The sequence below is a fragment of the Zingiber officinale genome, chromosome 7B, assembly GCF_018446385.1.
Source record: "Zingiber officinale cultivar Zhangliang chromosome 7B, Zo_v1.1, whole genome shotgun sequence".
Classification (NCBI taxonomy): domain Eukaryota; kingdom Viridiplantae; phylum Streptophyta; class Magnoliopsida; order Zingiberales; family Zingiberaceae; genus Zingiber; species Zingiber officinale.
The window spans coordinates 15,530,773-15,541,700 of record NC_055999.1 but is presented as its reverse complement, the minus strand read 5'-3'; the positions used below and the strand labels follow the sequence as shown (position 1 = coordinate 15,541,700).

Here is a 10,928-nt window from a genome sequence, read left to right as displayed (position 1 = left end):
ATTTGTATAATAGGCATATCATCAAACTATGATAATTCATTGTTATCTTTTTGCTCTCTCAATTCTTCTTCCTCGATTTTTTTCTTCCATGATTCTTTTTATTTATTGTAGCAAGATCTCAACCGTGAATTTAAAAGTTATGAGGCTTCGTTAATTATTTAAAATAGAAACAACTTTTATATACATTTAATACGATAGAAATTATATTCCATTAAAAATGTTTGATCAATGATTTTTTTTATAATAATCATTTAATTTTTAAAAAAAAAACCTTCCCAAACTGACAATTAAGCTTTCCGTTCTTAGACAAACTAATCAAATACCTACTAATCGGATGGTCCAATCGAGTTGGTCTGGTTGGTTGTATTCAGTAGACAAATTATTGTAATGAGCTATATGATGTAACAAGATAATCGAGCCTAAATTGATTGGGAAGTCAAAAGATGCTTATTTTTCTATTTATTATCTTACTATTTTATTAAAAATCTTCCCTCTTTACTAACTAATTTTGGTGAAGCCTAAAACAAATTTACGTTAATATCATTTTTCCTATTCACACTAAAAATAATTCTAAGATTTATTAGTAATTCCACAAGCGAAACAATCAGTGATCTGGAGTTCGAGTCTCAGTTGCGACATATTATTATGAATTTTTCTCATCATTAATTTTCTCTGATTGTTTTATATAAAAAAACTATAGTTCTCTTTAGTCTCATATCTTAGAATTGACAACACTATGATCAAAAAAACTTCTATAAATATTTTAGGTCAATAATATTAAAAAATATATTTTTCTTAGTTTTTTTACTAAGATAAATATAATATTAAATTAAATTAATTTTTTTCATAGGAAAGTTCATTACAGTAGTTTGTTGCTGAGATTTTCTAATATTACCTTGCATTATTGCATGGACCTGACGAATCTTACCCAAATAATTAATTCTTAATTCTGAACGGAAGAGTGACACTCGAAAATTCAAACAATTCGATTTTCAAAAGTCATGACTCTACTAATGACTCTACTTTAGTATTTTAATACTAAGATATTTTAATTAATATAATTTCATTATAAAGGGTCAATGTGATTTTAATATATTATATTATACACGCGATGCGTGTGCACGATCACTAATTAAAATAATATCTCATCACATCTCAATCTATTTTTATTTTCAACAATATTGTAATAATTATAATCCTAAGTGAGACAGCTAAATAATTATGATTCCATAACTACCACAATTAGTTATAAAAGTATTGATTTTATAATTGGCAAATATAATACTTATAAATATTGATAAAAATAAATTATTTATATCATAACAATTATGACTCGTATTAGTATTCACTAGAAATGACTCAATTATAATCCCATAATTATTATAGTATAATATTGACTAATGTCAATAAGAAGTTGTAATAATTATAATTTATTATTATTATAATATTATATCAACTAATATTGAAAATAAAATGTCCATGATATAATAGTTATGAACGGTAACTATTATAACATAATATTATAAGTATTTATCAGAGTTAAAGTGTCTATAATATAATAGTTATCATCTCGTAACTCTACAATAATATTAAAAATACTGATATTTTTAAAAATAAAAATATATTGAAGGCGGTACGAGATGCTATTTTGCTAATAAATGAAAAAATGACTCTTTTACTAATACCGATAAAAAAAAGTACACCCTTCTTATTGTTAGGACCTTCGGATAGCGGCTAGAGAGGGAGGTGTGAATAGCCGACCTTAAATTATCGTTTCTTCCTACAATTTAGGTTAGCGCAGCGGAAATACAATGTAGAAACAAAAGTGGAGAAGATCAAACCTCAAACACGATGATGTAACGAGGTTCGGAGATGATACTGCTACTCCTCGGCGTGTCCGTAAGGTGGACGAAGCCTATCAATCCGTCGGTGGATGAGACCCCGGAAAACCGACTAATAGAAACTCCTTCTGGGTGGAGAAACCTCGCCACAAACTTCTTGCAACAGCAAAATAGGAGTACAAAGATACAGCACAATACAAAGGCAGTAAGATATAAAAACACAGCTTGCCTTCTCGTCGACTGGATGAAGCAGCAACTTCACGAAACACCTACAATAGCAGGAACCAGCCGAAGGAAGCTTCCACGAAGCTTCAGGAAGATGAGAGCTCAGCAAAGCTCCGATTGCAGTAAGATCAAAAAGAAAAGAGAGATAGTTCCTTCGTCTACTGTAGAGGTCTTATATCCTGCACCTGCGAAGAAGACAAAGAAGACACAGAATCTAGCCGTTGTGTCTCAACGGCTAGAGCTGGACCGATCAGGCTCCACTCTGATCGGTCCAGACCTTCTCTGATCGGTCTTGGGACCGATCAGGACCTATGCTGATCGGTCCCCAGACCGATCAGCACGCTTCACAGAGAGTTGCCCAACACTCTGATCGGTCTGTGGACCGATCAGGACTCAGGTGGATCGTTCCACAAACCGATCCCCCTCTTTCTTCTTCTTCGCTTCAGATGATTGACCGATCGGTAACCCACAGAAACTACTGTTTGGTTACCGATCGATCACCAGACCGATCATTGGTTACTGATCGGTCACCAGACCGATCCAGGTTTAGAACTCCCAGCCCTAAACCCTACCTGGTCCTGAGAATGAGCTACCGAGCCCTCTCTGACCTAGTCCGGAGAACGAGCTGCCGAGCCCTCTCCGACTTCGTCCGGTCCAGAGAACGAGCTACCGAGCCCTCTCTGACCTAGTCCGGAGAACGAGCTACCGAGCCCTCTCCAACTTCGTCCGGTCCAGAGAACGAGCTACCGAGCCCTCTCTGGCCTAGTCCGGAGAACGAGCTATCAAGCCCTCTCCGACTTCCCATGCAAGTTTCCATACTTGGACTTTTCCCGTGCCAAGCTCCCTACTTGGACTTTTCCGTGCCAAGTCTCCATACTTGGACTTTTCTCGTGCCAAGCTCCTTGCTTGGACTTTTCCGTGCCAAGTCTCCATACTTGGACTTTTCTCGTGCCAAGCTCCCTGCTTGGACTTTTCACCAGATGTCTGGTCAACCTTGACCTATCTGGATTTCCCTTGCCTGGCTTCACTCACCAGAACTATCCAACTGCCTGGCTTCACTCACCAGGATTTTCCCTTGCCTGGCTTCACTCACCAGGACTTTCCCTTGCCTGGCTTCACTCACCAGAACTTTCCAACTGCCTGGCTTCACTCACCAGGACTTTCCCTTGCCTGGTTTCACTTACCAGGACTTTCACCTGGCTTCACTCACCAGGATTTCCCGAATTAAGTCGACTCACCTTGGGTCAACCAGGTCAACCTTGACCAAAGATTGCACCCACAATCTCCCAAGTTTGTATTCTGTCAAACATCATAATACAACTTTTCTACTCTCGTCAAACATCATAATAGAACTTTTCTATTCTCGTCAAACATCAAAATACAACTCGAGTCAGGTCAACTCGAGTCAGGTCAACCAGGTCAACCTTGACCTAAGGTTGCACCAACACTTATTTTATCCAAATTGATTTACAAGATTAATAAAATAAATTATAAAAAACTTCATTGCTAAGGCTTGTTGAATATTTAAAAATATAAAATTTTAATATCCGTAATTAACATATGATCTCCGGGATATGATGTCACGGTAGGACATCCAAGTTATCATCCAGGTATCGATCTCCAACTACAACTAAGGGTGAGCATGTTAATTTGATATTAATTTTGTATAAATTCTTTTTATTGTTATTTTAAACAAATTTAGTTAATTCGGTGTTAACTGAAATAACTAATTCGGTTAATTCAGTTTTTGTAAAATTTTGATTTGATTCGGTTAGCCAACACTAAATCGGTTTTCGGTTAATTCGATTAATTTATGGACCGAATTAACTGAATGTTCACCTCTAGCTACGACGTATTTGTAGGAATTTTCCTCCAAATAGGGAGTGCAACAAAAGATGTTGGGCGTCTAGCTTGACTGTCGCGCGCGATTCTCGATTTACCCTGGTGGCCGATGGGAAATTTCTGTGGGGTCGAACTGATCACTCCAGATATAATTAATGAGACTAACTAGGATTATCATTTTTTTATTGAATATTTAAAAATATAAAATTTTAATATCCGTAACCAACATATAATCTCCATGGCGTTAAAATCCTCCTGTGAAAATATTTTTTCTTAAATCCACATTTAATTTCAAAAATCAATCGATCCTTTAACTGGAAATTTGTTTTCAATTTAGATTTTTAGAAAATAAAATAGAATTATTGAAAATTATAAAAGACCTCCATCTCTAATCATTATAAATAGATTCGAAATTCGTTTTTTTACATTTTTATTTTCAATTTTTAAAATATATTTATTTATTTATTTAAAAAAATAGCATCACAATGAAACATGGTCTAAAATTGAGATCTAGTTGCTATTGGGTCAACTGAGTCATAGGCCTTATTATGCCCCATTGGTCTGCCACGGTCATAAGTTTTTATTATTTTGATGTATTTTTCATGAACGAGTGTTAATGTGTGAGTGTTACTATCAAATAAGTATTATAACATACGAATATAAAGAATAAATGTGGTCAAAAAGGTGAAACATTCCCCCAAATATTACTGTCAGTCCACCCTAAAATGTACACAAAGAAAGTAAATGATGATAATTGAGTAAATCAGTAGATTAGAGGGGTGAGTTATTCGAGATGCAAGGATTGATATTAGTCTTGAGACTCGACTCCTTGACCTCACGCGGTAAACTATTAATTACTAATTACTTCAACTAAGTCCGTAGGGACTAAAATAAGAATAAATATTGATGACAACACCCATGTATTAATCACTAGACTCGATCGAGTGGACGAAATAAGAATAAATATGAATGGATGAATGATGGATCATAAATAATAAGTGTTTGTCAAAATTAATATTAGTATTGATAGTAAAAGGTGAATACGTTCGCCCCCAGCGTCCCCGCCAACCCGTCTCAGGGCTAACACGGAGGAGGTAATTACAGGCGACTACTACCTTTGGAATAGTGACTAGCACATAAGGGAGGCATTTACCTTGGCTTTACCGAGATTCGAACCTCAGACTTCATTGGTGACAATACCTTATGTGCTAGCCATTAGACCCATCTGAAGGGACAAAATTAATATTAGTATGCTAATAGAAGAGATGTATTAATACAAATGGATATGTGACTTGGCAATCTATACCTTTTGGATATGTGACATATATAACAACTAGTCAAAAATAAAATAGTTAATGGAGCAAGGGATCAACTCCACCTCTCAACGAATGTATATTCTTAGAGAAAAAAGTCCTTTCTACCTCTTAGCCATTTAACGGTTAACTATAGATTAATCCGATAATTATCTTCATTCATATAATCTGAGAATAAATTACGAGGAAAGGGGCATGATGACTTGACATCATCCTCACCTTCCTCTGACTTATAACTGGCAGTCTGTTCAAGATTCCAAACTCAATGATGGCAACTAAACATGAGGGTTGCGCTCGTTGTGGGACTTAACCCAACACCTTACGGCACGAACTAACGACAACCATGCACCACCTATGTCCGCGTTCCCGAAGACACCCCTCTCTTTCAACAGGATTCACAGCATGTCAAGCCCTGGTAAGGTTCTTCGCTTTGAATCGAATTAAACCACATGCTTCACCGCTTGTGCTCTTTGGTTGACCTCTCAATAGGATTCGAATCCAAATGAAATTCTGACCATCTGTCAAAGAAAAAAGAACGAATTAATCGGGTAGGATTCCCAAGAAATTCTTCGATTTCTTCCGAAAGTATATATTATTCATCTGCTTCTCATATTCCGTGAATAGCCGAGATATTAAGGAAGATCCAAAAAGGTATGTCATGAATTGATCTGATTCTATCTCTGTTAGTTTCATTTGAAGAAAAGAAGGATCTTAAATAATCAATTTTTCTTTTAGTGGAACGTATGAGGTGAGTATGATTCTTTTAAAATAAATAAAATAAAATAGTTATTTTTACCTATTATAACGGCACCATGTGTTGATACGTTTTTTTCCCCCACGAGAATCTTTGACTTCAAAAAAATGTCGGATCAGATACGGAGGACATTCCCCTCTCAATTATATAGATACGCTTGTAATCTTATTATATTGCGATTGAAGAAAATTGATGAGATTTATGATGATTCTCGGGGTTGATTGAAGTCGATCGGTAGTGGGAAGAGAGGCGATCGAGGCAGACAAGGATGGACGTATCCAATTCACCTGGTCGCGACGAGGAGTCAACGAAAACAGATCAGCCAGAGTTGGTGGCAGCCCGGCCCCGCCATGTATTCCTCCGCCACCCAGCGAGCCCTCGCCGGCGAATCCACGGCCAGGTAGCAGCCATGCAGGCGTGCTCCTCTGCGGGGAGCTAGCGCCATGGTCGGGTCCATTAATTACTTGGACATGTAGTCAGAAAGCAGAGCAAGCAGGGGCGCGACAGTCAAAGCCAAGTGGCACGCCGCAGCTAAGCGCTTTCTTTCTTCTTCCTCCACACAATTCAACGGTTTGTAGCAAAAGATGAAGTTCTCATACATTCCGATGAATATTTTTTCTTCAACATCCAATAAGATCTCAACTGTGTCAAGATCCGCAATATAATTAGACAATTTATTTGCACTTAAGAAGCAGAAGCCGCTCAAAGTGGGGGTGGAGGGGGAGGAAAATTACACCGAAATTGAAGGTGGCGCAGCAGCATGGCGAGAAATTAAGGCCTCTTAATTTATTTTCTTCTGCACTAATTTAATCATGTTGCTTCCCTCCTTTGCCAGTGGACCTTCCAAATTAATTAATTCATTAATTATACGCCAAACGATGCCCGTAAAATATGCTTGGCCGTTAACACTATGCTTCGGCCCCAGCTACTTTTCAATGCCATAATTCTCTTGCCATATGTTATTCGAAGACAAAGGGAAGCAAGAAGGAGGAGGAGATAGATATATAGTTCCAAGACAGGAGAAAAATGGCGTGAAGAATTTGTAACAGTGGTTAGTTATTTTCACTGGGAAGAAGCTTCTAAACACGAAGTGGAGAAGGGAATCTTTTTATTCCACTGACGTTGAATCTTTAGATAACGATGGCCATAAACGCATTGCCAATGAAAAATCAAATAAGAGCCGTACGTGTGTTTTTTAATAAAGATATTGGAAGAAAAAGATACGAAATGTTTTGGAAGATGCAAAATAATTCTCGTCCGTCGAGATTAGTGATCGATCGAGTATTCTTTATTGCATTAATAATACAATTATTCAACTCATAAATTCATTATATTCATCAATTTTTTCTATTGAACAAAAATAATAAGTCTAGTTTTTTTCACTACTGTAGCATTTTAGAATTCATCGTTGAAGATTCCCCGACAAATCTATAAATAGACGATTATCGATCGTCTTGCAAATTAAGCTCCATTGCTTCCAATGGCTTCCGCCTTCTTTGCGTCTCCCAAATCCGTCGCTTCCCCACCAAACATGCCGAGATGCGCGTTACTCAATCCCGCCGGCGAACGCCGCCGGCGAGACTCTGTCAAAGCCGGCGTTGCCACCGAGGTAACTCCGTCCGTCATCGACGATCCGGTCCGGCCGCCGGTCGTCACCGGACGCGAGGCCGGCAAGCTCGCCGCGTGGAGGAGCGTCCGCCAGGAGCGGTGGCAGGGGGAGATGCCCGTCGAGGGAGACATCCCGCGATGGCTGGTATGGACGTTAATCTGCTTCGCCGTTAGAAATATTGTGTAAATAAACTCTTCTGTGGGATCATCTCCGACCGCTTCATCGAGCTTGTAGCTGCGAGATTTAATCGAATTCTGTGACGAACATAGAGGTTTGATTTACAGAGTGGCACGTACTTGAGGAACGGCCCTGGGTTGTGGAACATCGACGACTACGACTTCCGCCACCTTTTCGACGGCTACGCCACCCTGGTCCGCGTGCGGTTCGAGCAGGGGCGCGCAGTGGCGGCGCATCGCCAGATCGAGTCGGAGGCGTACAAGGCGGCGAGGAAGAACCGGCGCGTCTGCTACCGTGAATTCTCCGAGGTGCCCAAGCCGGCCAGCTTCCTCTCCTACGTCGGGGAGCTGGCCAGCCTCTTCTCCGGCGTGTCGCTCACCGACAACTCCAACACCGGCGTCGTCATGCTCGGCGACGGCCGCGTCGTCTGCCTCACGGAGACGATCAAGGGGTCGATCCAGATCGACCCGGACACGCTGGAGACGCTGGGGCGGTTCGAGTACGAGGACAAGCTCGGCGGCCTCATCCACTCCGCCCACCCCATCGTGACCGAGTCGGATTTCCTAACGCTGCTGCCGGACCTGCTTCGGCCGGGCTACCTGGTGGTGCGGATGGAGGCCGGAAGCAACGAGCGCAAAGTGTTGGGCCGCGTCAAATGCCGCGGCTCCGTGCCGGCGCCAGGGTGGGTCCACTCCTTCGCCGCCACAGACCACTTCGTGGTGGTGCCGGAGATGCCACTCAGGTACTGCGTTCAGAACCTGCTCCGCGCCGAGCCCACGCCGCTCTACAAGTTCGAGTGGCACCCCAACTCCGGCAGCTACGTCCACATCATGTCCAAAGCCACCGGAAACATCGTAATGACTGCACGATCACTTGATCATCTCTCTCAATCTGAACTTTCAAATGGATCTATCTCACCAATAATTCTCAGGTGGCAAGCGTGGAGGTCCCTCCGTATGTCACCTTCCACTTCATCAACGCGTACGAGGAGGTCGACGCAGAGGGAAGAATCACCGGAATCATAGCCGATTGCTGCGAGCACTACGCGAACACCGACATCCTCGAGATGCTTCGCCTGCAAAACTTAAGATCATTCGCCGGCCATGATGTCTTGCCCGATGCAAGGTACGTGCGGAGGAAAATTCGATCGACAATTTCCTCGCAATCGATCGATCGATCGATCGCTTAACAATCAATCAATGATTGGAACAGGGTGGGAAGGTTCAGAATTCCACTAGATGGGAGCCCACAAGGGGAGCTGGAAGCGGCACTGGACCCGGAGGAGCACGGCAGAGGAATGGACATGTGCAGCATCAACCCGACCTACCTCGGCAAGAAGTACAGATACGCCTACGCCTGTGGAGCCCGCCGCCCCTGCAACTTCCCCAACACCCTCACCAAGGTCCTCTCCACACTGACAGAAAGCGTCGATTGATTGTTACAGAATTTGATCATTTCTGATCGTGCAAGAATGCATGTCAAAATCGCAGATTGACTTGGTGGAAAAGAAGGCGAAGAACTGGCACCAGGAAGGCGCGGTGCCATCGGAGCCGTTCTTCGTGGCTCGTCCAGGCGCAACTGAGGAAGATGATGGTGAGTCCATGAATATTATTCATGATCACGACTTCAAGCATTTTTTTTTCAGACAGAGGAACACGTACGATCGAGAGGGAGGTTAATTTTCAGACACGTCTATATCCTTAATTATTCCTTATCCCTTAGCTTCTATTCCAGGAGTCGTGATCTCCATCGTGAGTGACAAGAACGGAGAAGGGTACGCACTGGTGTTGGATGGGAGAAGCTTCGAGGAGCTCGCACGAGCCAAATTCCCCTATGGACTTCCCTACGGCTTGCACGGGTGTTGGGTTCCGAAGAAGCAGTAGTACGACGATGTGCATGCTTTGTCTGCGGCTTGTCGCGCGCGGGTACGTAGAGCAAGTGCAACTACTGCATGCGCTGGCTGTGCTGTGTATGTATATTTACGTTGAAATCAGGGCGGAATGATCTGCCGACTGCAATAAGATTATTGTTAAGTAAATGGCCTGGAATATATATGTATATAGACAAACCAGTTCGATCAATGAAGAATATTAATACGGGGATGTATTAGTTAAAGTTAAGTGAAATAATGGTCATTGGTCAATTAAATTTCGCTCTTCATCCACCGCTAAAGCCTTCAATAGAAGAACGACCAGATCAAAAGCGGTCAGATTTTAGAGACATAGTGCTTCACTCTTATATTGACGCCTACTGTATATCCAATCAATCGTAAATTGATCTGGTTTAATCAGCGATGGTTGTACTACTACACCGATCAGGCATATATCCAATCGATCATATGAAACAACTCTCCACAGACGGTGCCAAACTAGGACATGACGCGAGACATGCTCGCTTATAACTCGGACGGAGATTCAGAAATCTGGGACATGGTGCGAGAACATGCATGCTCGCTTATAACTCAATCAGAGGTTCGCGAGTCTGGAACATGGTGCGAGAACATGCTCGCTTATAATTCGGGCGGAGGCTCGAGAGTCTAGGACATGGTGCGAGAGCATGCTGACTTATAATATGATCGAAGGATCGAGAGTCTAGGATATGACGGGAGAGCATGCTCGTTTATAACCTCGCCGAAGGCTCAGGAGTCTAAATATATAGGTGCGAGAGCATTCTCGCTTATAACCCGATCGGAGGCTCAGGAGTCTGACATATATTGGTACTAGAACATGCTCACTTATAACCCGACTAAACGGCTCGAGAGTCTGACATATTGGCACTAGAGCATGCTCACTTATAACCCGACTAAACGGCTCGGGAGTCTGGAATATGGCGCGAGAGCATGCTCGCTTATAACCCGACCGAAGGCTCGGGAGTCTGGAATATATAAGCGCGAGAGCACATTCGCTTATAACCCGACTGAACGGCTCGGGAGTCTGGGACATGGCACGAAAGTATGCTCGCTTATAATCCGACCGGAGGCTCGGAAGTCTGAAATATATAGACACGAGAGCATGTTAGTTTATAACTTGGCCGAACAGCTCGGGAGTCGAGGACATGAGGCTTCCAAGGTAAAATTGTCTGCATTTTCATTAAGTGCAAATATTCAACATACTATATTAATGTATTACAAGCATACTCTTAAGCCCTATAAGGTTACAGGCGATTTG

At 41.8% G+C, this 10,928-nt stretch overlaps 1 protein-coding gene across 1 annotated transcript; it reads left to right on the top strand.

Moving 5' to 3' along the window:
- Positions 1–7,444: 7,444 nt before the first annotated feature.
- LOC122003597 (carotenoid cleavage dioxygenase 8 homolog B, chloroplastic-like) lies at positions 7,445–9,876 on the top strand. Its single transcript, XM_042558687.1, has 6 exons — positions 7,445–7,728; positions 7,869–8,615; positions 8,693–8,886; positions 8,974–9,163; positions 9,252–9,354; positions 9,496–9,876. Exons 1-6 carry the CDS (start codon positions 7,456–7,458, stop codon positions 9,642–9,644), a joined length of 1,656 nt encoding a protein of 551 aa, XP_042414621.1. The 5' UTR covers positions 7,445–7,455; the 3' UTR covers positions 9,645–9,876.
- Positions 9,877–10,928: the final 1,052 nt, after the last annotated feature.

What these genes read in the sequence shown, in the direction of transcription:
- LOC122003597 (XM_042558687.1), top strand. Translation starts at nt 7,456, where the DNA reads ATGGCTTCCGCCTTCTTTGCGTCTCCCAAATCCGTCGCTTCCCCACCA. An exon ending in GATGTCTTGCCCGATGCAAG is followed by an intron (nt 8,887 to 8,973) that starts GTACGTGCGGAG and finishes TGATTGGAACAG; the next exon opens with GGTGGGAAGGTTCAGAATTC. An exon ending in CGCAACTGAGGAAGATGATG is followed by an intron (nt 9,355 to 9,495) that starts GTGAGTCCATGA and finishes CTTCTATTCCAG; the next exon opens with GAGTCGTGATCTCCATCGTG.